This window comes from Nerophis ophidion, linkage group LG05 (assembly GCF_033978795.1).
Source record: "Nerophis ophidion isolate RoL-2023_Sa linkage group LG05, RoL_Noph_v1.0, whole genome shotgun sequence".
Taxonomy (NCBI): Eukaryota; Metazoa; Chordata; class Actinopteri; order Syngnathiformes; family Syngnathidae; genus Nerophis; species Nerophis ophidion.
In genome coordinates, this window is record NC_084615.1 from 42,517,372 (window position 1) to 42,544,968 (window position 27,597).

The 27,597-nt window shown below is 38.3% G+C and overlaps 1 protein-coding gene and 1 long non-coding RNA gene across 7 annotated transcripts; one reads left to right on the forward strand and one right to left on the reverse strand.

Annotated features, from left to right (window-relative positions):
• Nucleotides 1-2,703: 2,703 nt before the first annotated feature.
• Nucleotides 2,704-27,225, reverse strand: ubxn2a (UBX domain protein 2A). 6 transcript variants are annotated; one of them, XR_009806857.1, is made up of 9 exons: nucleotides 27,105-27,225; nucleotides 26,741-26,794; nucleotides 25,345-25,456; nucleotides 20,681-20,790; nucleotides 20,474-20,611; nucleotides 17,931-18,093; nucleotides 7,167-7,273; nucleotides 6,894-7,086; nucleotides 2,704-3,064 (listed from the first exon to the last, which is right to left on the reverse strand). XR_009806857.1 is itself a non-coding variant. In XM_061901000.1 (9 exons), the coding sequence occupies exons 2-8, from the start codon at nucleotides 26,773-26,775 to the stop codon at nucleotides 6,919-6,921; spliced, it is 837 nt and encodes a 278-aa protein (XP_061756984.1). In that variant the 5' UTR covers nucleotides 26,776-26,794; nucleotides 27,105-27,225; the 3' UTR covers nucleotides 2,704-3,064; nucleotides 6,894-6,918. The 6 variants fall into 6 exon arrangements, 5 of the variants coding, with proteins under 5 accessions (XP_061756984.1, XP_061756983.1, XP_061756986.1 ...); XM_061901000.1 differs by having other exon boundaries at nucleotides 7,167-7,278; nucleotides 17,932-18,093; XM_061900999.1 differs by lacking the exon at nucleotides 2,704-3,064 and having other exon boundaries at nucleotides 6,686-7,086; nucleotides 7,167-7,278; nucleotides 17,932-18,093.
• Nucleotides 11,524-26,879, forward strand: LOC133553136 (uncharacterized). Its single transcript, XR_009806858.1, has 2 exons — nucleotides 11,524-11,810; nucleotides 25,288-26,879. It is a non-coding gene; the product is annotated as an uncharacterized LOC133553136 (long non-coding RNA).
• Nucleotides 27,226-27,597: the final 372 nt, after the last annotated feature.

The window sequence follows — 27,597 nt, forward strand, 5'->3', positions numbered from 1 at the left end:
ATATATATATATATATATATATATATATATATATATATATATATATATATATATATATATATATTGTCATTATATTTCTTAGTTCCTTTCAGATCGATACTGGTGATGAAAAACGATGTTAAACGTGGCACGGTACATGCAAGCTATCACTTGTCAGCGAAAAAAGTGCTTCCTGATGAACATAGTTTGGTGCTTTGCAGTCAAATAACACAGGACCTTTTTCGGTCACATGTTTTTTTCTCCTGAAGTCACACACACACATCGAGGCTTCGAGGGACACAATATCACGCCTTGTATTTTATAAGGTATTGAGATCGGCTTCAGTATCATTCGACCCGTCACTACATGTCAGCATAACACAGGCTAGCGGTACTACAATGTTTAGTGCAAAGTTTTTGAAACAAAATAATCCATGTTATTAATAACAAAACAATTAATGACTGAAGAATACGATCTTATGGGACGGCGTGGCGCAGTGGGAGAGTGGCTGTGCGCAACCCGAGGGTCACTGGTTCAAATCCCACCTAGAACCAACCTCGTCACGTCCGTTGTGTCCTGAGCAAGACACTTCACCTTAGCTCCTGATGGGTGCTGGTTGGCGCCTTGCATGGCAGCTCCTTCCATCAGTGTGTGAATGTGTGTGTGAATGGGTAAATGTGGAAGTAGTGTCAAAGCGCTTTGAGTACCTTGAAGGTAGAAAAGCGCTATACAAGTACAACCCATTTATTTATTTATATATATTAGGGCTGCGAATCTTTGGGTGTCCCACGATTCGATTCAATATCGATTCTTGGTGTCGCGATTCGATTATATATCGATTTTTTTAGATTAAACGCAATTCTCGATTCAAAAACGATATTTTTTTCCGATTCAAAAGGATTCTGTATTCATTCAATACATAGGATTTCAGCAGGATCTACCCCAGTCTGCTGACATGCTAGCAGAGTAGTAGATTTAAAAAAAAAAAAGCTTTTATAATTGTAAAGGACAATGTTTTATAAACTAGTTGCAATAATGTAAATTTATTATTACTATTAAATGAACCAAAAATATGACTTATTTTATCTTTGTGAAAACATTGGACACAGTGTGTTGTCAAGCTTATGAGATGTGATGCAAGTGTAAGCCACTGTGACACTATATTTCTTTTTTTTAATTTTCATAAATGTCTAATGATAATGTCAATGAGGGATTTTTAATCACTGATATGCTGAATTTATAAGTAATATTGATACTGTTGTTGATAATATTCATTTTTGTTTCACTACTTTTGGTTTGTTCTGTGTCGTATTTGTGTCTCCTCTCAATTGCTCTGTTTATTGCACTTCTGAGTGTTGCTGAGTCAGGTTTGGTTTTGGAATTGGATTGCATTGTTATGGTATTGCTGTGTATTGGTTTGTTGGATTGATAAAAAAATAAAAATAAATCTATTTAAAAAAAAAGAGAATCGATTCTGAATTGCACGTGAGAATCGCGATTCTTATTCGAATCAATTTTTTCCCACACCCTTAAATATAAATTATATATATATATATATATATACATATAAATATTTATACATATAAATATGTGTAAATAGGAGTGTTGTGTGTGTGAATATGTGTAAATAAATGAACACTGAAATTCAAATGTTATATATATATATATATATATATATATATATATATATATATATATATATATATATATGTAAGAAATGCAGTATATGTTTTATATATTCAAGTATTTACTATATATATATATATATATATATATATATATATATATAAATATATATATACACACATATATATATATATAAGACATATACTATATAAGAAATACTTGAATTTCAGTGTTCATTCAGTTACACATATACACACTCATAACACTCTACTCATTGTTGTATTTGAAAGTGCAATGCAGTAGCACAACTTTTGAAGGAGCATAATATGGGCAGCATCTGTGAAATTTAATTTGCAGGAAAGGAGTGTTTAGGGTTGAATTGTCCATCCTCGTTCTAGTCTCTGTCACTGTCTTTCTAACCATGCTGAACACCCTCTGTGACGATGCATTGCTGTGTGGCATGCACAAAAGTGCCTTCATCAAATGCACCTGAGTCTGGAATCTTCCATCTCTCCCTGCAAGCGTACTTCTTACTCGTCGTCCCCATGACTGTCTCTTCTTCGTTCTTCTGCTTCGTCTCTGTTATGTTTCTGGACATTACTACTTGCCAGTTTTGAAGCAATGCATGATGGGAATCCGGATGTTGTGTGTCAGTGTATTAACGTGCCGGCTGGAATAAACACACACTGAGATATAGCTCCGTGCCTGCCTACTTCATGGGTTATAGATAAACCTATGGATAACGGAGACATATATAATAGTCTCCTTCTTGTTGTGTGTGCAGTTGCGCTGTAGATGTTATAACGTGACTGGGCTGGCACGCTGTTTATATGGAGAAAAAGTGGACATGACGACAGGCTGTCCTCACTCAGGTCCAGCTGGAAATCGGGAGAAATTCGGGAAAATGGTTGTCCCGAGAGATTTTCGGGACAGCCACTGAAATTCCGGACTCTTCCGGAAAATTTGGGAGGGTTGGCAAGTATACAGTAGGGATGATGTTGGAAAATTGGTTCTCCGGATTGTTCGATAGGAAAAGAACCGATTCCATGGATTCTAATCCCTTTTTGAGAAACGGTTCCCGTTATCGAAGCCACTATAGTAAAGAAAAATATTTGGTTCTTTATTCGAGTTCCTGGGAACGAATCCCGTGTCACAGGAAATGTGCAGTGGCACGTCACAGGAAATGACGGAGCTCAGTCATTCGGTGGCAGATACAGAAGCAGCAACAACAATGGACAGGAAAAAAAACGCTCCAAGGCATGGCTTCACTTTAGTAAGGAATACAACAAAGAAACGGCTATCTGCAATTATTGCCAGGCTTTGCTTTCCTGTAAGGGGAGCAGTACAATAAACATGTTGAAACATGTTCAGGCCGTACATTACTTGAAGGTTAGAGAAAGGTATCTTGAAGAAGCAGCGACAGAGATGACGAAGCACGCCCCTCTTCCTCTGCTTCAACCTGCAGTCCCAGTGATAGTGCCGGTGAGTAACTAACGTTAACTGTTGCCGGTTAATTGCCATATCTGCTCACTTGTAGCCTTTAGGCTAAAATAACGTTACCTCCTATGTCAACCAGGACTGCAGTAATGTTAACTAGACTAACATTACCTAAGCGAAGTCAGTGACTAACGGTAACGTTAACCTTCTTGTATGTGTATGATAACGTAAACGGTATCTTGTAGCCTACACCATTCGAGAGTTTGCAGGTCTGTCTAATAAATAATACAAATGAATGCAGGATTTTCCCTGCATGTATTTTCCCTGCATGTATTTTTCTTATGTGACCTACTTAAAGGGGCACTAACAGTCAATATTTATTTATTTATTTTATTAAATTTTTTTGTTAAAAAATATAAATGAAGGCTGCCAAAAGTGAGTTTTTGTTAAACCAAGTATTGTGTTTTTTTCCATATTCAACAACCTGAATTCAATAAGAGAATCAATAAGGAATTGGTTCGATAAGAGGATTCGATAACGGCATGAAAATCGATAATTTCTTAAACATCATCCTTAATAATCAGTGATGTTGTAAAAAAAAAAAAAAAAAAAACATTTAAAAAAGTGACTCTGATGCGTTTTTGAAATTAATGCGCTCCTATATGCATCAACTGAGCCAAATACATAAATATTAAATATTATACATTTGCCTGTTACTACATTACATTTATACGTACAGCATGTATATAAAACCTTAATGGAGGTGTTTGGATGTTCAAGGGCTTTATAGGCCGAATAGAGCCAATCCCACAGGCTACATTGTAAGCAAACTTTTGATCGCATTTTATTAGTAGCTATTGCAAAATGCATAAAAAAAAAATAAAAACGTGTTCGTAAGGATTTTGAATGACAGGCAAGATTTTTTTTTTAAAGTGCAGTTCCCTTTTAACACTGAATGAGTAATCATACTCTTCATTTAAATGGTATTCAATAATTACATAACTAACCAGCTTACAGTTTAACAGGATAAACCCTGTCAAATAATATGAAAGCATGTGTTAATAACAAATACTATTATCAAGGCTTAGGTCAGGCTGATCAAAATAATGAATACCAGTAAAATATACTAAAAATGAAGAGACTCATGAAAATTGATGAAATAAATGTACAATATTACTTGGTGATCAAATATATTCTAACTAAATTAATATTACACAATGGTGTTTGTAAAATAAACTGTCAATAAAATTAAAGTACAAATGAAAATACAGCCTCACGACTTTAGTCATATTTTCTGGCCCTTAGGAAACTTCTCAATGACTTTAAGCTCCGGACTTCTTCTGTTTCATATTGTTAGTACAACCACAAATGTTAGACAAGTGTATAACAACTGAGGACTGCTGCAACCCATACAGACCACAATTGAGCAACTGCTATCTTTTGGCAGCCTTCTAGGGGGTGCTCATGGCCCAACGATGGTTAAGAACATCTGGTGTAGTGTACAGCGTTGTAACTACAGGTGCTGTTCATATTATTAGAATATCTTCAAAAAGTTGATTTATTTCAGTAATTATATTCAGAACGTGAAACTTACATATCAGATCAATTCATTACACACATAGTGATATATTTGAAATGTTTATTTCTTTAAATTTTGATGATTAGTACTGACAATTACTGAAAATCCCAAATTCAGTATCTCAGAAAATTAGAATATTAGTTACGACTAGTACCAAAAAATATTTTTTAGAAACGTGGGCCAACTGAAATGTATGAACATGGAAAGTTTCAGCATGTACGGCAATCAATACTTAGTTGCAGCTCCTTTTGCCTGAATTGCTGCAGCAATACGGCCTGGCATGGAGTCGACCAGTCTGTTGCACTCCTCAGGTATTATGAGAGCCCAGGTTGCTTTAATAGTGGCCTTCAGCTCTTCAGCATCTTCCGCTTCACAATACCCCATAGGTTTTCTATGGGGTTAAAGTCAGGTGAGTTAGCAGGCCAATCAAGAACAGGGATACCATGGTCCTTAAACCAGGTACTGGTAGATTTGGCACTGTGTGCAGGTGCCAAGTCATGTTGGAAAATGAAATCTTTACCTCCATAAAATTGGTCCGCGGCAGGCAGCATGAAGTGTTGTAAAACTTCCTGGTAGACTGCTGCATTGACCCTAGACCTCAGGAAACACAGTGGACCAACACCAGCATATGACATGGCACCCCAGACCATTACCGATTGTGGAAATTTGACACTGGACTTCAGGCAACGTGGATTCTGTGCCTCTCCTGTCTTCCTCCAGACTCTGGGACCTTGATTTCCAAAGGAGATACAAAATTTACTTTCATCTGAAAACATAACTTAGGACCACTCAGCAGCAGTCCAGTCCTTTATGTCTTGAGCCCAGGCGAGACGCTTTTGATATTGTCTCTTATCCAAGAGTGGTTTTACACAAGGAATGTGACAGCTGAAGCCCATATCTTGCATACGTCGGTGCGTGGTGGTTCTTGAAGCACTGACTCCACCTGCAGTCCACTCTTTGTGGATCTCCCCCACATTTTTGAATCGGTTTTGTGTGACAATCCTCTCCAGGGCGCGGTTATCCCTCTTGCCTGTACACTTTTTTTCTACCACATCTTTGTCTTCCCTTCGCCTTTCTATTAATGTGCTTGGAGACAGAGCTCTGGGAACATCCAACCTCTTTGGCAATGACCTTTTGTGTCTTGCCCTCCTTCTTTAAAGTATCAATGGTCATCTTTTGGACAGTTGTCAAGTCAGCAGTCTTCCCCATGATTGTGTGTCATACAGAATCAAAACGAGAGACCATTTAAAGGCATTTTTGGGACGGCGTGGCGCAGTGGAAGAGTGGCCGTGCGCAACCTGAGGGTCCCTGGTTCAAATCCCACCTAGTACCAACCTCGTCACGTCCGTTGTGTCCTGAGCAAGACACTTCACCCTTGCTCCTGATGGGTGCTGGTTGGCGCCTTGCATGGCAGCTCCCTCCATCAGTGTGTGAATGTGTGTGTGAATGGGTAAATGTGGAAGTAATGTCAAAGCGCTTTGAGTACCTTGAAGGTAGAAAAGCGCTATACAAGTACAACCCATTTATCATTTATTTATTTATCATTTTCCAGGTGGTTTGAGTTAGTTAGCTAATTAGAGTGTGGCACCAGGTGTCTTCAATATCTGACCTTTTCACCATATTCTAATTTCCTGAGATGTTGAATTTAGGGTTTTCATTGGTTGTCAGCTATAATCATCTCCTTTTTGGCAAAAAAAAAACACTTGAAATGTATCAGTCTGTTTGCAATGAATGTATACATTCTACAAATTGACTTTCTAAATGGAATTAATGAAATAAATCAACTTTTTCATGATATTCTAATAATATGATCAGCACCTGTACATGCACAGATAGTCGTATTAAAATGCATGTACATGTAATGGCGTAACAGGCTGCACCATACTTTTAATAACCTACATTTATGAAATATTGATCACTGTGAATGATGCCAGCCATCCTTGTGAAACCTCAATTGAGTCAGCCTCTAAAGAATTTATTTCACTTTTTTGCCTTTTCTTTAACTTCTTTTTTACGGTTTTTGCGATGACAACGGAAAGCATTATTTAACCATAGAACCAGAAATAAAACATACTGATTTATTTGTAAAGTATTAACTTTTTTGGGGGCACAATAAGAACTAGGGGTTATCTTAAGAATTGTTTGAGCAACAAGTCAAATTCAGCTATGAAAATTCATTGTCAAACATATGAACAATACTTAATTAATGCATTACTGCTGTTAAACTTAAAAAAACATGTTACACTGCACATCACATTAATTTCAGCATTACCTATAAAAGGCCTGTAGATGGGGCTTTACGGAGGCAGAGGGGTTAGTGCGTCTGCCTCACAATACGAAGGTCTGAGTAATCCTGGGTTCAATCCCGGGCTCAGGATCTTCATGTGTGGAGTTTGCATGTTCTCCGTGACTGCGTGGGTTCCCTCCGGGTACTCCGGTTTCCTCCCCCAGCCAAAGACATGCACCTGGGGATAGGTTGATTGGCAACATTAAATTGGCTCTAGTGTGTGAATGTGAGTGTGAATGTTGTCTATCTGTGTTGGACCTGCGATGAGATGGTGACTTGTCCAGGGTGTACACCGCCTTCTGCCCGATTGTAGCTGAGATAAGCACCAGCGCCCCCCGCGGCCCCAAAGATGGATGGATGGATGGATGGCCTGTAGATGCCAGTAATTTTACTTATCTCCTTTGTACACACAACAGTCAGTGCCATGTTCAGGGGAAAGAATATAAGATAAGAGCAGAGTCAAACAAAAAAAAAATGTGTTTGTGATTTTCTTTTAGAAAGTTGAGGTAAAGGTCAAAAGTCAACACTAACGAAGAAGGTAATCTGCTCTATATGCTTTGTTATTGATGAATCACTTTCAAAAGCATGCTTTGATTTCGTTCCACTTGAGGTTTAAACCTCAGCCCTCTAAAAGAGCGAGCGAGAATTCTAGTGTCGTCAACTCAACGTTTAACGCAAACGCCTAACCTTTTTTAGTGGTGCAAAAGACAAGGACGAACTTCATGCATTTCAGTGCAGATATAAACAAAGGTGCAAAAACAAGAACATTTTCAATATCACGGTCTAACCAGGAAGTAACTTAAACACAAATACTGTTCATATTCCATTTTCTGTATTGTGAGTTTAGTTTTGAACTCCATGTTGGACATTAAGAATGCAAAGCAGATAATATGATACATTCGTACATGATAACAAGCTTAGTGTGATATAAATGAAACATTACCATGAATAACTTGTCAGAATGAGCAAAGAGGCAACATGAAGATTCAATGTAAAACAAGCAGCATACTGGCTTTCAAAAGTGCAGTAAAATATGAATCACAGTTTGGGAAGACCTTAACGTGCGTTCTTTTGGTGCGGCCTTATATGTTTGTGTGCAGGATGAGAAGGGGAGGGGAAGGGTTCATAAATGTTATGAACCAGAAGATGGACACCAGGATGATTACCATCTGCATCGGGGATCAAATTGAGGGTTTTTTTTCTGGCAGAAAAAATGTCCTCCAGAGGGGATCGGACCCTAAACAACCAGCAACAACAAGCGCCTTTGACCAGTTTGATGCACTGGACACAATCCCGTTTACACCTGATGTGCAATCCTGTCTTTGGGGCTTTTCATTTGTTTAATTTAATAGCACAATAAATATACAACATGAATGAACAGGAGACAGAAGTGTGATAAACAATCCAGTTCTATATATTTAAAATTTGTGGTCAGTCAGTAATATATGCTGCTGTCTGCTCATGGGAGACCTCCAAAGACAAGAGGAGCATTTAGTGGTGAGCTAAGAGCAAGTATACATTCTTTTTTATCTGATTATGCTTCTGATTGGATGAGAGCATTTGCAAACGGATTCAGGCTGTATAATCGAGATAAAAAGAGTTTGCACCTTACATAAGCTCCAAAGACAAGGTGAACTTCATATATATGATTATAAGTATGAAAGCAATATAGCGTATTATGTGATCTTTAACACCAAATATAAACAGGATTGTTAATAATCCCACAATACTTCCACAGTGACAGATTACAATGAAAGGTAGGTGAAGGACAGGTGAAAGGTCACAAAGGAATCAGAGGATTTAAGGTGCTATTCCAGAGTGTCCAAAGGGCGCCTGTGTGTCCAGAGGCCTCTGGACGATGACAGCATTTGACAGATCCGCCTCGTGGAGGCTGAGCTCTTTGTTGTTCAGCTCCTGCAGGGGAAGCGATGTGGTCAGGACGAAAGGCGGGCAGTTCCTCTGGCAGCGCGCCACAAAGTCTTGAACGTCGACAATCCTGGCGGGGTAGACGGAGGAAAGTAGGTCGGAAATGTCGCCGCATGGACGCTACAAATTCAAACGGTCGCACAATTCGGAAATTGACCGAAATGCTGAGGGAAAACCTGCAGCAAAGTGCCTCACCACAGAAAGCACTTAAGCATTATTTGCATATCTGGATAATTATGGTCATAAGTTGTAATGTTACAAGAAGAGAATCATATTCAATTGCTTTGCGTATTTTGTCCTACACTGGATTGGTTTTAGCGTGAAAACGAGTTTAAATGAAGTGGCCCCCACAATACTTCCAGTTTTCTGGAAAAAGTTGACAGAGACTTTGGTTCAGTGCTAACCTTAATTAGCTGGCTGTGTGGTCACTTGTAAGTCCCTCCGGGATTTTGCTAGACTTTTTTTTGATATTGTAGCGGCCAAAAATGCCTGAATTTGCAGCAGCTTTTTCAGTAAGTTCTGATGTCTATAGACTTTTTTGTTTTTCTGTAGCATTCAATCAAATTGTGGGGTGATGATTTTGCTATCAATGTTTGAAGTGTTCCTTGTAACCTTAACCTCAAATAGCACATGATTTCAACAAAATACTGTCTTGATGTACACCCCACAGACTTAAAAGTACACTATAAGGCAGTAAAAGCACATGCTCAGATCTTATTGTCAAATTAATGTAATGTTTGATCACATTTGCAATGAGGTGGCGACTTGTCCAGATTGTATCTCGCTTTCTGCCCGGGTGCAGCTGGGATAGGCTCTAGCATCCCCCACGACCCCAAAAGGACAAGTGGTAGAAAACGGATGGATGGATAAATGGATGACTAATAATAGTAAAAATGTATTATTATTGCATTATAAAACCACCAAACTCTTTCTTATTGTCCACTAGTTGCAGACTTTCTCTGAGTAGGTTTTACGCTTGAAAAGTGTTTGTCCATCTTGAACATTTATGTTCCAACTAGGGCTGTCAAACTGAACGTGGTAACGCGTAAACAATAACTTCCATTAACGACGCAAATTTTGTGAACACGTGATTAACACGCACGTGCTCTTTCTGACCCTCTGGCAATTTCATAGTGTGGGAAAATTTAGCTGCTGCAGATACTAATGAGCCACAAGCAGGGAAAAAATAGCAAGCATAATTGGACAAAAAAAAAAGTACATTATGGAAAGCCCAGGTCAAAAGTAATGGCAAGTCGTTCTTCCGACAAGACAAGACTATTATTGTCCGAGAACAATCGCCGTAATATGTCATTTTGGGGCAAATAGCGTGCAAGTTTGCATTCAGAGAGCTAGATCTTTACTTATGTGTTTAGATTATAGTTTAAGTTAATTGATAACAAAAATGTAGATCGTTACTGTAATTGGTTTAGTTTAGTTTAGTCTTTATTTGAAGGGACAATGCACAGAAACATTAAGCTCAAAGAAAGATATGTTCTGTACCAGATTATAGCTAAATAGCTAATTTCCTTCCGCAGTCCCTGGCTACCTATATTAGAGGCACACAAAAATCATGCAATAAAATTATCACAATAAAATCATACCATATCACGTAAACAAATTAAGAAAAGTCATAAAATGACCTTTTATGGACACATATTTAATATACAATAGAAACACATATCAATCACTTAATCACACAAAGACATTACATGCTCTTGTTCACATCCGTCATCATTTGTAAAAACAACAATGATTTTAACAGACACACCTCACAATTTACAACAAAAATGCTGTCATGGATAAATATAATACACATTAAGTCGATCTGTCAAACATAGTGCTCACCTTAGTGACCGTGTGAGCAGTTTTGATTGCTCCAAAGCCACTTTTTAACTTCAATTGTAAATGAAGAGTAATCTGTTAAACTTTTAAAGTTTGTTGTGAAGTCGTTCCATTCCTTTATGGCTTTATATGAAAAGGCTGATTGTGCAAAAGATGTTTTACATCTAGGTACGCTACACTGCCTCCTGGTGGAGGCTTGTGTGTTTCAAGTTGTCACAGCAGATGTAAACTGGACAAAGTGCTTAAGTGGCGCTGGTGCAGTGTTATTTAGGGTTCGATGGGCCATTCGTATTGATGCTAATCTTTGAATATTAGCTAAGTTTAACAATCTATATTTTTGAAGAAATAAACAGTGATGGTGATGTTGTGGTTTGCGGTTAAGGATTTTGAGCGATTGTTTGTGCAAAGTTTCCAATGGCCTCAGAGTCATTTTGCTTGCCTGCGACCAACATGTTATAAAATAATAAAAACGATACATAATCATTGCATTAAAATAAGTTTGAGCTGCCTCCAGTTTTAACGAATTACTGATACATTTGAACGTTTTTATGTTGTATTTAAGACTCTGGCACATTTGTTTGATATGTATTTTAAAGCAGAGTGTTGGCTCTAAAATGACACCCAGTTATTTATATTCACTAACATTTTGTATTATCTCCTTATTAACCATTATATTTGGAAAGGATGAAATTTTATATTAGTTTACAAAATACATTGTTGCCGTTTTCTTAATGTTTAATGTAAGACAAGAGTCATAAATGGGTTGTACTTGTATAGCGCTTTTCTACCTTCAAGGTACTCAAAGCGTCATGTAGCCATCTTGCCACCAGTTGCAGTGAAACTGGATGTTGTGTTATCAATACGGACACATTGGGTGCGACCAGATAGATAGGACCTAATCCAGGCCAGAGTATCTGTCGACAGTTTAAAAGTTGTTATTTTGTAAGTAACGTGGGTTGGCTGACTGTATCAAATGCCTTCCGGAGGTCTAAGAATATTGCTCCAACTACACCTCCATTGTCAAGGTTTTGTTTGATTGTTTCTAATAGAAGGCAATATGCAGTTTCGGTCAAGTGATTTAACCGAAACCCAAATTGCATGGGATGTAGGAGGTCTTCATTGTCCAAATGATCTGTGAGTTACTCAACGAACACTTTTTCTATTGCTTTGGATATAACGGGTAGGAGGCTAATTGGTCTGTAGTTGTTGATGTCTTGTTTATTTCCGGCTTTATGGATTGGGATGATAGTGGCAGTTTTCAACGTGGAAGGGAAAGTGTTTTCTGTTATTTATGTATTTATCAATTTTGTTATAGGAGCAGTATGACTATCTTACACGTTTTTTTAGGAAGGAAGTGTCCAAACAGTATATATCTCTAGATCGTGAGTTTGATAGTACAGAGAGGATGTTGTTTACCTTTGTTTCATTCTTTAATTCTAAACTTAGTCCATTCTGAATAAATGGCAATTCTTTGCACTGATTTTGAGGACATTTTTTATTCAGGGTTTGTACAGACTGAATGAAATGTTGATTAAAATGATTACTTATGTCCAGACTGTGTGTGACAGTAGTGCCATTGATATCTAAGATTATAGTGTTGCTTCTTCTCTTCCTGTGAGTTTGTCAATGGTTTACCATAAGTGTCTAATGTTCCCTTTTGCAGCTTTGATTAATTCTAAGTGAAAGTCAGCCCTAGCCTTCCGCAGCAGCACTGTAACTTCGTTCCTCAAACTTTTAAAAATCACGCGATCCATATTTAGACCTCTTTTAATTGCTGTTTTAAGAGCTGAGTCCCGATTTAGTAGTTTAGTAAAATTGTAAGCTCAATAGAAATGAAACAAAGTAGGCAGCAAGTCAAGAGGCACTTTTTTTTTTATCTGTCAGTCAAGACACCTTTTCTCAAAACAATCAGACTTCCAGCTTCAAAAAAAAAAATAGCGCTAAACTTTACATCCAGTTTAACTAAATTAACAAAATGAAAAATGTCTTACATTGCGATCGTGCTTTGACTGTCAAAGATGTTTTGTAATGTAATTTATGATATTTTTATCTAAAATATATTTTTACCTCTGCTTCTTCCTACTACTTTTCAGACATGCTGTAATGGAAGAATTAGAAATATGTGATGTATAACATTTTAATTGTATTGCATGAATGTTCCAAATAAACAGAAGCTGAACTAAATAAATGCTAGTACATCGGTTGAGGAATATAGGGGGGCATATTTTCTGGCAGGCCGAAATATTGTGTAAACTATTTCATAACATGTTCTAGTTGATAGTCCTTAATACAGAAAGTTTAGCAGGGTGAAGATTACACTTTATTAATAAATAGAGACGCTTAAGACATTGTTGTGTAGTGATAATACCATTAATTTGTACAACACGTAATGTTCAGTATATCAGAAGCATTTGTTCAGGTAGAAATATCACATCTTTGACGATCAAACCATGATCTTAAAAATCCACAATTTGTGTAAATAACGCACGAAACTGGTATCCAAACACAGAAATGTAGGTCCTTTCCTCTAAAAGCAAGTGCTCTTTCAACAGGAATACAAATCTCGTCCAGAATACACCGACGCACTGCAAGTCATTTGTTTGTCATGCATAACGTGTTTAGGTCCATTTTGTGTTGAGCTGTTTAAAGGCCTACTGAAACCCACTACTACCGACCACAAAGTTTGATAGTTTATATATCAATGATGAAATCTTAACATTGCAACACATGCCAATACGGCCGGTTTAGTTTACTAAATTACAATTTTAAATTTCCCGCAAAGTGTCCTGTTGAAAACGTTGCGGAACAATGACGCTTATGTTTACGCGTGCTTGTGAAGTTATTGGTTGTAGCGGACATTTTATCCCAGCACCACTCACGGCTAAAAGTCGTCCAATTTAATCGCATAATTACACAGTATTCTGGACATCTGTGTTGCTGAATCTTTTGCAATTTGTTCAATTAATAATGTATACTACAAAGAAGAATGCATTTGGTGGAAAGCGGTGTATTTCGGCCGGCTGTAGCAACACAAACACAGTCGGTGGGGGTGTAGCGGCACACAACAATTTCGGTTCGGTACGTACCTCGGTTCAGAGGTCACAGTTCGGTTAATTTTCGGTACAGTAAAAAAACAATATAAATTTTTGGGTTATTTATTTAACAAATTGGCTAAATCCTCCACCAAAAATATTTTTATTAGTGGAATATTTGATGTGAAGTAATCAGAAACTTGGATAGGTCAATAATTCATAATAACATCGATTTTGATTCAATATTATGTTTTGAGCAATGAGTTTGAAAGAAAAAAAAACAGCTTTGTTTTATTAGTCAACGTTGCAACTTTTTCTAAATTACATTTAGCCTTTAAGCTTTTTTATTTCACTTATGTTTGTGTTTGTTTATTTTAATAGTATTTTTAGAATGTGTTGTGGGCCTTTAAAACATAAGCTGTGTGCCGCAAATGGCCTCCGGGGCACACTTTTGACACTCCTGCTATGGATAATAAAAAATACAATCTGAAATCTAAGGGGTAAAAAGCAGAGCCTGGCGACGCATGCGCGTTTATCATAACTCTCTCGCTCTCTCGCCCCTCCCTCACGAATGCTGCTGCGCGCACATTTTTTGTTTTGTTTTTAACCCCTTCTTAACCCTGAATGTACATTGAAAATACACACAATCCTAACTTAAAGTTCCGGACATTTGAGGCATTTAAGAAACTCCACCCGGACAGCTCCGCAAAAGAGGACATGTCCGGTGAAAAGAGGAGGTATGGTCAGTCTTTAGTAGCCCGCGGTCGCTGATAGCATGCAGTGTGTTGTTTAGGTTTTTTTTTTGATTGATTGATTGAAACTTTTATCAGTAGATTGCACAGTACAGTACATATTCCGTACAATTGACCACTAAATGGCAACACCCAAATAAGTTTTTCAACTTGTTTAAGTCGGGGTCCACGTAAATCAATTCATGGTGCCTCGGTGTGCATTGTTTACACAACGTGCGGTGCACTACTTAATATGTCCGTGTGGAACTCGTTCGATATACCTCCGAACCGAAGCCCCCGTACCGAAACGGTTCAATACAAATACACGAACCGTTACACCCCTAACAGCCGGTGTTTCTTTGTTTGTTGTGAAGCTTTAATATGGAACAGAGCGGTCAAGCAAACATGTTTCTCTACCACATGTCAACTGGCAGGTTTCGGTGGGAAAATTGTGGTAATAAGTTGGCTCTTACCGTAAACATGAGCGGAACTTGTGTCGTTCTTTATGCAGCAGCTGTCAAAGAGGCAGCTGCGACTTTCTTGGCTCCTCCATGGCTTCACTCAGAGACACTGGCGGTCACCACACCCCTCCGACTTTCAGGTATGACTTTATAATCTCACTAAAACACTAGTAACACAATAATCAGATAAGGGATTTTCCAGAATTATCGTCGTAAATGTGTCTAATAACATCTGAATCGCTCCTGCCCACGTCTTTTTTTTTTTTTTTTTCTTCTAGTCCTTCACTCTCACTATCCTCATCCACGAAGCTTTCATCCTCGCTCCAATTAATGGGGAAATTGTCGTTTTCTCGGTCAGAATCGCTCGCGCTGCTGGTGTCTATGATTGTAATCAATGTGCGGATGTGAGGAGCCCTCACACCGGTGACGTCACGCGCACATCGGCTTCCACTTCCGGTACAGGCAAGGCTTTTTTATCAGCGACCAAAAGTTGCGAACTTTATCGTTGATGTTCTCTATTAAATCCTTTCAGCAAAAATATGGCAATATTGCAAAATTATCAAGTATGACACATAAAATGGACCTGCTATCCCCTTTTAAATAAGAAAATCTCATTACAGTAGGCCTTTAAAAGGCATGATGTTAACATGTCAATAAAGCTAACAAATTCTCCAGTAATAGTTTTAAAAACTTCAAAATTATCTGTCTATTACACACTTATTAATTAAGGATGTATACAGAGTACCAGTTTTTTTAGGTACCAGTTTCTGATTGGGTTGATTGAAGCCGACCGTAAAACTTCTGGACTTATGATACTGCTATCATCCAGCTGACCATCGTAATAATCGCACACATGCTGTCACATTCATTCAGGTAATGCTACAAAACATAAAAAAAAGACAGCAGAAAAGCCAATTGGAGTCAAACTTTTAAAGCCCCACTTCCGGTTACACACCACACGGAAGTTAACAATCATAGATTTACTTGTCATTGGAATCGCTAATGGAATCATGTTTGCTAAAAACAGAATTTAAATGCGGAAAATCACGGAAATAAAAAAAAATATTGAAAAGTAAGAAATTGAAGTAAAGTAATTATCCATAAAGTTGTTTGGAAGCAATACACCTTCTGCTGACCTGTCTCTGGTCTCCATTAACGTCACTCTATCGTGCCGCGTTTTTGTGGAATCAAACACAATTTGATTAACTGCAAACCCAGCTGACATGCTACTTGTATTGGTTGTTTAATATGATATGACAGTGGTTCTCAACCTTTTTTCATTGATGTACCCCTCTGTGAACATTTTTTTAATTTAAGTACCCCCTAATCAGAGCAAAGCATTTTTGGTTGAAAAAAAGAGAAAGAAGTAAAATACAGCACTGTCATCAGTTTCTGATTTATTAAATTGTATAACAGTGCAAAATATTGCTCATTTGTAGTGGTCTTTCTTGAACTATTTGGAAAAAAACATAAAAATAACTAAAAACTTGTTGAAAAATAAACAAGTGATTCAATTATAAAAAAAGATTTCTACACATAGAAGTAACAATCAACTTAAAGTGCCCTCTTTGGGGATTGTAATAGAGATCCATCTGGATTCATGAACTTCATTCTAAACATTTCTTCACAAAAAAAAGGAAATCTTTAACATCAATATTTATGGAACATGTCCACAAAATATCTAGCTGTCAACACTGAATATTGCATTGTACTCCCAGGGGTACACGTACCCTCATTTGAGAACCACTGTGATATAATATACAGTACCATGTAAAAGGTATGTGCTCTGCCGACAAAAAAAAAGGAGTTTGCACAATGCAGGTGCTGCGGGTGAAAAATGTAATTCCTGCTTTAATGCCTTAAACCTGAAATAAGCGTCCATACCATTATTGCTCGAAATAATTCTTTATTTATGACTCCTAGCAACGTTTGTAAGTTTCACAGTTTAACTAAACAATTCTTATTTACTAAACTGTCTTACGTTTGATGTCTGTAGGAGTGTTTTCATCCATATTTGTAAGTGCTATCTTCATTATATTACGATAAAGCCCCATAGCATTAGCTAGTATGCTCACATGTTCCCAAGTGTCTGTTAGTATTACAACTAACAATGGCATTATTTTTGTATTGTTTTAGTTTCACAAATTCCTCTTCCTCAGTAAGTTGACCAAAATGTCACCATGGCGTTATTGATTCTGTTTAGCTGATTGGAGAGCAAGCTTCCGTAGCCTGTGGGTCCATGTTGATGACGCCTGTTTTGTTGGAACAGCCGTTTTACTGCCGTGTTACTTACAGACATCGCTTGGAAACAGTTATGGTATGTAAATAAACATTTATAAAATATTTCTGTGTAAAGAACTAATTTCACAATCTATATATACATGTGCTGCCTAAAGTCTGGTAAAGCTAATATACGGGAAAAAAATGGTTTATTCTAAAATGTAGTGGTTGCTGCTGATATCCCAGTGCGCTCAATATTCCGGTAGTGTAAATACAGTATTTATACTTGCATTAATTCCCATAGGGACAAATGTATTGTGTTGGAGCATAGAGGTTTGAGGGCTGCTGGTGCCACACGAGTAAGGGGCTCCATTATTCATGACTACCTGGCATACACTTGGTGATCTCCTGCTCCCACTGAGGCGAACAGAAGGTTGGAGGGCTTCAACAGTGCTCTCTGTCCTTGAGCGCCTAACCCTATTATATAAAAGCTGCATTGGGGTTCCACAATACCCTCTCCTGGGATTTGATAGCTCCACATCACTGCTACATCTCAGATTATGTTCTCTGCAGCACTCACTGCAGCCGGGGAACACAACATGCCTTCAGCTCCACCATACTAGTGTTATGTAATCCTTAAACACAAACCCCCCTTGAGTCCCGAACTAGAACAAACAGAAATCTTTTTGTCATCTTTTCAACTACAGAGCAGTGCTAGAGATTGCGTGAGGACAAGGGAGTTGTGCTTTGCATTATTTGCTGATGCCAAACGTGCAAATTAATGATGTTACGCATATTTAGAGATACGCACCGATGTGATAGGTTGAACCTCTGCACCAATCTCCTGCCATCAGCCAACCAGATCTGCAGCGAGGTCACGGGGAGGGCGTGGTTCAGCGTTACCATGGGAATAGGAGGAGATTCTCCATCCTCGTGCACAGATGGCGACCTGGCCACAACTCTGGGGGCTACGCTGTCGGTGGGACGAGCAGAAACGAGAGATTAAGCATGCCTTAGAATTACAAACATCAGCAATGTGTCTGTTTTTTAAATTCATGACAGCTGAGGTAAAAAATAAAAACAATGCTTTTTTGCAGCTCTCATCTTGTCGGGGTGATGACCTGCCTTTCTGCAGCGCTTAAACTAGAATGTACACTGACACCTAGTGGCGTGCAGGGACATTGACAATGATAAAAGATTAATAATGACTTGACTTTTAAAGCAACATCCCAGTTTTAAGTATTATATAAAGCATTCGTGTCCAAGCTATGGGCCGCCAGTGTCTTCAGCTAAATAAGAAGTATGGCCCACTATTTGTCTACATTTTAATTCTTAATAAATTACATTTTACTTGCCACAATTTTGCCACCATCTTATGGACAATGTAAGTAATTATGTGAATGAACATTAATTTTATATTAAAGTGTACTTAGCACAGCAATATCTTATAGGACCAAATCCAAACAACCTTTCTGACAAACTACAAGTAACAGAAACTCAACACATGGTCGCACATATCACACCTCCTGCTCATTCAACTTTATGGACATTATAAAATACATTCATGCACCGTTCATAATTTAAAATTACAGCCATTTAAATACACTACAATGCATGATTTGTAATATGCAAAACACTCTCTCAACACTTCGCCATGTTTGGTGCATTTTAGGTGCTTGATATTTCTGATTCATTACAAATTTTTAGGGAAGTTGTCACAGAAGTAAACTAGGTGGGAAACGAACTCTCACATACTTAATATTCCATGTTTTATCGTTTACACTTCATATTGTAGTGTCGTCAGGAGGTAGTTGTTCAGTCTGTTAGCTATAGCTTGCTTAAATAATTGTAAACTTAAGTGTCTCTGATCATTTCCTAATAATGTAATAAATAAGGCCTGGGCGAACTATCCATCCATTCATTTTCTACCGCTTGTCCCTTTTGGGGTCGCTGGAGCCTATCCCAGCTGCATTCGGGCGGAAGGCTGTGTATACCCTGGACAAGTCAGCACCTCATCGCAGGGCCAACACAAATAGACAGACAACATTCACACACTAGGAACCATTTAGTGTTGCCAATCAACTTATCCCCAGGTTCATGTTTTTGGAGGTGGGAGGAAGCCGGAGTACCCGGAGGGCAGTCACGATATCGATAAATTTGACTTTTTGTTGCAGGCAATTTTTTTTTTTTTAAATCGATGTTTTTCTCCTTTTGTTTTGGCATATTTTTTTGACCCAATGAGCATCCGCAGCCATCTTCCGCCCCATTACTCCCTTAGCGGTGATCCACTAGCCGAGCAAAACATGGCTAATGCTCATGTTAACAAGAGCAAGACTTTTGTTCCAAAGAAAAGACAAGTGTTGCCAGTGCTTTAGAATTGCGGCAACAAGTGTGGATCAAGAGACTGTCACTGCACTCTACAAAGTTTCTTCAAAAAAGGCAGAAGCACAACAAACTTATTCCAGGACCTAAAACAGCTTTGAGCCGAGTGGGGGAAATGCAACTGTTTACGAGGCGAACAAGACCGCAACAACCACAAACTCCACCTAAGAAGCAGTTTACACAAGATACCATGAACAGTGTGATAACAAAGGAGCACAATCCACAGAGCGATAACTAAAGCAGTCGCTCTGCACATCCTGGTGTGAGCGTGCTGCTGCATAACTCTTGTGGAATTACAGCGCATTTAATCATCAAGCTGGTGCTATATTACATATGAAGTCTACATTGTTTTTAACATCAGTACATGAGGAAGTTTTAAGTTTGCACTTCATTGATCTGATATATTTTTATTACTATTATTAATGGTATTTTTATTGATTTATTGGAGTTCATTTATTTACAGACAATGTGCAATGTTACATTTTTATTTACAGAAGTATTTTTTCAAGACAAAAGTTTTAAGTCTGCATTTTTTTAAATCGCAATGCTAGAGATTATTTATCTGCATACAATGTACAATACTGCATTTTTGATTACGGCAGTATTATATTCTAGCAGAAATCTTGATTTAGTTATTTAAAAAAAAAACAATAATAATAATAGTAAGAATAATCACATCTGCGGTCCCCTCCAAGGTTTTTCATTGTATCCCATTGGGTTGAGGTTTTTTTTTCCCTGATGTGGGATCTGAGCCGAGGATGTCGTTGTGGCTTGTGCAACCCTTTGAGACACTCGTGATTTAGGGCTGTATGAAAAGACTTTGATTGATTGATATATAAATATGTTTGTTTGTTAATACATATGCACGAACACACACACACACACACACACACACACACTATTTACTTTACATGCGCCCCCAAGGTCAAACGTTTGGACACCCCTGATATAAAGAGTGCATCAGCCCTCACCTGCCAAGCCGGTATCCTCTCCCGCTGAAAGGGTGGAAAACTTTCTTTTTGGGAACATAGGCTTCTTCTGTCAGGTCCTCCACATTGACCTCCAGCTCTTCTTCCTCAGCCCGACTCTCCCACTCTGCCGGGAGCTCCCTGAAACATGATCGTTTATTGCATGCGGCCACTGTTCATCCTCATGAAATTGACTAAACTGAAACTGACCCCCTTTTGATGGCGTCCAGGAACTGCTGGTTTTCAGGTACCGAGTAGCTACGGAACTCCTGGTCGTTGACAGTGAAGCCGTCCTTCCACAGGCGCACCACCATCTCAACCTGATGTTTGACAGAAGGAACAACATTATAAAACCATATAAGGAAATGCACTTATTCATCTTGGGTTTTAATACAGTATACATACAATACAGTAGAACATCGCCAGATCACAGACTTATTTTATCTGCTTTAAAGGGAATTTTTTTTTTTTAATTGTTTTTTTATTACTTTTTTTTTTTACATTGAAAACTTATACATATAGTGGTTTGATGGTGCTATCAGCAGGGGGGAAAAAAGTGTTGCAGAAATAAATCCATCTATTTACTACCGCCTGTCCATTTTTAGGGGTGACGGGGGGTGCTGGAACCTATCTCGGCTCCATTCGGGCGGAAGGCGGTGTATACCCTGGACAAGTCGCCACCTCATCGCAGGGCCAACACAGATAGACAACATTCACACTCACATTCACACACTAGGGCCAATTTAGTGTTGCCAATCTACCTATCCCCATTTGCTCATGCTTTGACGAGTATTGATGTTGTGTAAAGTACTTAACCATATAATGTATGCTTATATTTTTTTCCTCATTTAAAATGTGTTGAATAACTGTGGGTGAGGTATATTATTAGGTTTAGAGTTTTAAAAATAGGCGTTTTGGGGCTTTTCATGGTTGCCTCCACAATTCCCATTTTTCCACAACAAATACTACAAATCAATTTTACTTTAAGAGGTAAGGGCAAAACTGAAACTGTGTTACATAATAAATAAATAAATAAATAAATAAATAAATATATATATATATATATATATATATATATATATATATATATATTGTAAATCTCACACACCAACATGATGTCAAAATTTGACTAATACAGTAAGACCACAGGTCAGTCATTTTCAACAATGAACATTGTGTGTGCTGTCTTAAACTCCCAGTTCAATGAAGTCCAAAACACTGACGATTTAAAGCTTTTAAATGCGCTAATGATGCCTGACATGTATGGCAAAATGGCTTTCCATTACGTTCAACAAAAAATATAAACTCTCACTCAGTCATAAACATTCTGTGTTCGTCGTCATATTTTCGTTTTGCTGTGCATTTTTCCCTGCCATTTCTCTCCAAAGTTGCAATTGTAAATGCATTTGCAATATTTATATTTTAAACAGCGCTTCACGGTGGCAGAGGGGTTAGTGCGTCTGCCTCACAATACGAAGGTCCTGAGTAGTCCTGGGTTGAATCCCGGGCTCGGTATCTTTCTATGTGGAGTTTGCATGTCCTCCCCGTGAATGCGTGGGTTCCCTCCGGGTACTCCGGCTTCCTCCCGCCTCCAAAGACATGCACCTGGGGATAGCAGGATTGGCAACACTAAATTGGCCCTAGTCTGTGAGTGTGAATGTTGTCTGTCTATCTGTGTTGGCCCTGCGATGAGGTGGCAACTTTTCCAGGGTGTACGCCGTATTCCGCCCGATTGTAGATGAGATAGGCACCAGCGACCCCCGTGACTTCAAAGGGAATAAGCGGCAGAAAATGGATGGATGGATGGATATTTTAAACATAACGATGCATAAAAGTGCAAAAATAAGGAATGAAGGAAGTTATTTTTAGACTATCAATCAATATTTTCTTGTCTCAAGGTGCCGCACATTAGAGCAATATACAATAATTAACTTTAAAAAAATATTAGGCTCTATGCAGACTCAAAGCTTTTGTCTACATATTGCTCTTAAATTGAAAAAAAAAAAAAATTCACAGTGACTGTAATGTAATGTGATTTTAATAGACAATAATGAAAAAAAACATTTAAAAGGATATAATCATATCAAATCACCTTTATTTATAAAGTACACTTATTTCTCCTGACTGTAGGAATATCTACTATTGTACTGTAATTAGAAGGTAAATAACTTTTAGTTATTCAAAATAAACAGAAACATAAAATGGACTCTCATTTATTTAAGCAAAAATGTAACTTAAATAAATATTGAACATCTTCAAGTTTATTTTTTCCCCAGTTGGAAAAACAAGATTGGGTTGTCTGTGTTGCCATTACGTGATCATTGCATTCTTGTTCGTTTGTCCGTATTCATGAGCAAAAATTGCTCATCCAATTTGAAGCTAAAATATTACCACAACGGGACATTTGGCTTTAAATTCATATTTTTTTCCTCCTAATATTTGTTACTTTGCAACACGATACTGGCGAGTTCCAATTAGGGAGGCTGTCTGTGCTTCCTGTGTGTAGAACTGGCACCCCGCACTCTTACCACCAAGATAAAGATTGTGAATGAGTATAAAGAGGACTTACTGCATTCAGTTAATTCTACTGGTAAATAAACATGCTCAGATGCTGAGAGCGATACACAGAGTGAGACATCTTTCTCTCGGTTTGAAGCAAGAGACAAACACGAGGCTCAACAATTCTGATTGGCGAACATGCCTGTCACTCAAATACTGGTACCAGCGAGGGGAAAAACAAAAAAACTTAGCCTCTTGCAGTTATTTATCTAACCTCAATGTCAATTCATAAGAGCCACATTTGTCTCGGGAGCCGCGGATTGACCTGAACTATTATATGCGAATACAAACCCTGTTTCCATATGACTTGGGAAATTGTGTTAGATGTAAATATAAACAAAATACAATGATTTGCAAATCCTTGTCAACCCATATTCAATTGAATGCACTACAAAGACAAGATATTTGATGTTCAAACTCAAATTTTTTTTTTTTTTTGCAAAAAATAATTAACTTAGAATTTCATGGCTGCAACACGTGCCAAAGTAGTTCGGAAAGGACATGTTTACCACTGTGTTACATCACCTTTTCTTTTAACAACACTCAAACGTTTGGGAACTGAGGAAACTAATTGTTGAAGCTTTGAAAGTGGAATTCTTTCCCATTCTTGTTTTATGTAGAGCTTCAGTCGTTCAACAGTCCGGGGTCTCCGCTGTCGTATTTTACGCTTCATAATGCGCCACACATTTTCGATGGGAGACAGGTCTGGACTGCAGGCGGGCCAGGAAAGTACCCGCACTCTTTTTTTACGAAGCCACGCTGTTGTAACACTTGTCTTGCTGAAATAGTCCGGGGCGTCCATGATAACGTAGCTTGGATGACAACATGTTATTCCAAAACCTGTATGGACCTTTCAGCATTAATGGTGCCTTCACAGATGTGTAAGTTACCCTTGCCTGGGGCACTAATGCACCCCCATACCATCACAGATGCTGGCTTTTGAACTTTGCGCCTATAACAATCCGGATGGTTATTTTCTTCTTTGTTCCGGAGGACACCACGTCCACAGTTTCCAAATATAATTTGAAATGTGGAATCGTCCATCTTCTACCGCTTATTCCCTTTGGAGTTGCGGGGGGCGCTGGTACCTATCTCAGCTACAATCGGGCGGAAGGCGGTGTACACCCTGGACAAGTCGCCACCTCATCGCAGGACTCGTCAGACCACAGAACACTTTTCCACTTTGCATCAGTCCGTCTTAGATGAGCTCGGGCCCAGCCAAGCTGGCGGCGTTTCAGGATATTGTTGATAAATGGGTTTGGCTTTGCATAGTAGAGTTTCAACTTGCACTTACAGATGTAGCGACCAACTGTAGTTACTGACAGTGGTTTTATGAAGTGTTCCTGGGCGCATGGGGTGATATTCTTTACACACTGATGTCGGTTTTTGATGCAGTACCACCTGAGGGATCAAAAGTCTGTAATATCATCGCTTACGTTCAGGGATTTCTCCAGATTCTCTGAACTTTTTGATGATTTTACGGACCGTAGATGGTAAATCCCTAAATTCCTTGCAATAGTTCATTTACAAATGTTGTTCTAAAACTCTTCGACAATTTGCTTACGAATTGTCGAACAGTTTTCATGGAAGCTGCTTTTATACCCAATCATGGCAACCAACTGTTCCCAATTAGCCTGCACACCTGTGGGATGTTCCATATAAGTGTTTGATGAGCACTCCTCAACTTTATCAGTATTTATTGCCACCATTCCCAACTTCTTTGTCACATGTTGCTGTTATCAAATTTTAAAGTTAATGATTATTTGCAAAAAAAAAAATGTTTAATTGAAAATGGGTTGAAAAGGATTTGCAAATCATTGTATTCCGTTTATATTTACATCTAACACAATTTCCCAACTCATATGGAAACGGGGTTGGTAAAATTATGATTTTAAGAGGGGAAAATAATACATATTTAACAATAATTAAATTATAATGTTACAAAATAAAATGGTCTACCTGTAGTAAAGTGAGAACTGTTTTTTTCTTTCATAAAAGGGCTAAAACAATTGTGTGTGTTATACGTTCTAAATTAATAACATCAACATTACAGATTAGATTCCTTATGTTGAGCGTTTTTTGTCTATTTCTCCAATCTATTTTGGTTTAATTTTTATTTTTACAAAGTGTCGCTGGCCTATAGAAATAAAACGCTCGTCGCAAATGACCCCTGGGCTGCATTTCAGACTTCCCTGCTATAGAGTCTGCATCTCTTTTGTCGATTTCATTTCATAATATGGATTTGTTTTTCTTTTCAGTGTGACTAGATATCATCCTGTGGTGCAAAATACAAGCGCATCGCCTTGTGGTCTGACCTTCGACGTCCCTGAGGCATCGTAACAGACCTTCTCCACCTCGTCCAGGAGGTCTTCTACTGAGAAACTACATCTCATCGGAGCCTCCTCTTCATCATCATCGCTAGCAACCCTTTTAAGACACACACAACAACACTAAATTGTCTCTTTTCCTTTGTCCTGTCAAAACATGCAATTTGTGGGAATACCTTGCCAAAATGGAGGTAATTATGTTCGAAATTGTTATCAAATTGAAAAAGTGGAGGATAGGGCTGGGCGATATATTGATATACGATACATATCGCGGGTTTGTCTCTGTGCGATATAGAAAATGACTTTATCGTAATATTTGAGTAGACGTTCTCACGCAGCTGTGGGTATTACACTCTCCTCCTCTTTCCTGCCTCCTCACAGACAAGCAGGCACACATTCATACGTCACATACGTACACGCCCTCGCCCAGCGGAGAAGTTGCGTCGTGGCTAACGTTAGCTGTGATGCTAGCGGGTTGTTGCGGAGAAAGAAGGTTCGAATCTCGTAACAAATGAAGGAAGAATTAATTCCCAAGAAAAACAGCAGGGGGTCCATCGTCTAGCGTGGTTCGGCTTCAAGCGGGAATATGTTGAATAGACAACTTTAATTTGTCATGTGTGGGGCACAAGCGTTGCTACCAGAAGTAGCATTACTGCTAATATGTAGCATCATTTGAAAAGTCACCTGCTAATAACTTTAATAAATACAGTTTTGGTAAATTGACTTAGTTGAGATTTCCTTCTGTGCATTTAAGTTTAAAATTAGCATATATTAGTGCGGTATGAACAAGAATGTTTTAATGTAGACACATAGAATCATCATACTACTGTGATTATATGTCACAAGTGTTCATTCAAGGTTAAGGCAAAATATCGTAATATAGATCGTATATCGCGATATGGCCTAAAAATATCGCGGTATTAAAAAATGGCAATATCGCCCAGCTCTAGTGGCGGATTAAATAAACTCTTAATTTTCGGACATGTTGTAATGAGAAACTGGAAATATTAAAGTAAAATTTAAAGTACCGATGACTGTCACACACACATTAGGTGTGGTGAAATTAACCTCTCCATTTGACCCATATCCTTGTTCACCCCAGGGAGAAGTGAACAGCAGCCGTGGCCGCGCTCAGGAATCATTTTGATGATTTAACACCCGATTCCAACCCTTGATGCTGAGTGCCAAGCAGGGAGGCGACGGGTCCCATTTTCATAGTCTTTGGTATGACTTGGCCGGGGTTTGAACTCACAACATACTGATACACAAGGCCACTGACCAGGTCATATAAGATATGATGTACCATATTATAATTGTTCGCATAATCAAAATTAGTCAATATTTTAACCATAAAATAGCATATGTAAAATGTTGATTTCCTTACCAATTGTCATCATTCTCCACGTCATTGTGTATCATGTCGACTTGTGTTGTCCATCTGAAAATAAGTAACATAAGACAAATTGTCATTTCAGAGACATTTATATCACAATAAACAAATAAGAAGGGCACCCTTGACTTTACCAGGTCCAACCTCGTCATGACGTTTTTGTTTATACGTTCATGTTTTGAACAGCTCATTGCCCACTTGAAGTGGATTTTTTTAAAGACGTGCTATTTATAAAGGCTATCATTAATAATATACATGAGTCACGAAACAGAACCAACTTCGACATCAACATTTAAAACAGACATTGTTTTTGAACATCTTCATTTGTAAGCTAATATGTAAGATAAAGCTAATTTACCAGCTCGAATTTTGCTCGGCCACTTCGCGGACACACACACATCTGCATCGACCGTACTCGTTTATGGCAGCAGCTCTGACGTCACGCAGCGACGTAAATTGGCTCCTACTGTCGTAACGAGCCTGGTCCTTTTCACCTGGGCAGCGTCACTCAACACAGACGTCATGACATCATCAAGGCTCACTTTTTAGCATTTACACACAACACCAGCATTTTGGAGCAAGGATGGGGTGATACAAGGAAAGTAAAAATATACTACATCTATTTGTGCCAGCAGAGATTTTGATTGATTGATTGAAACTTTTGTTATTAGATTGCACAGTACAGTACATATTCCGTACAATTGACCACCAAAGGGTAACACCCGAATAAGTTGTTCAACTTGTTTAAGTCGGGGTCCACGTTAATCAATTCATGGTAAAGAACATGTCTCATAGCCAGTGACGTGCGTTCAGGGGAGGCAGTACCTCACCTGTTATCATGCAAATAAATA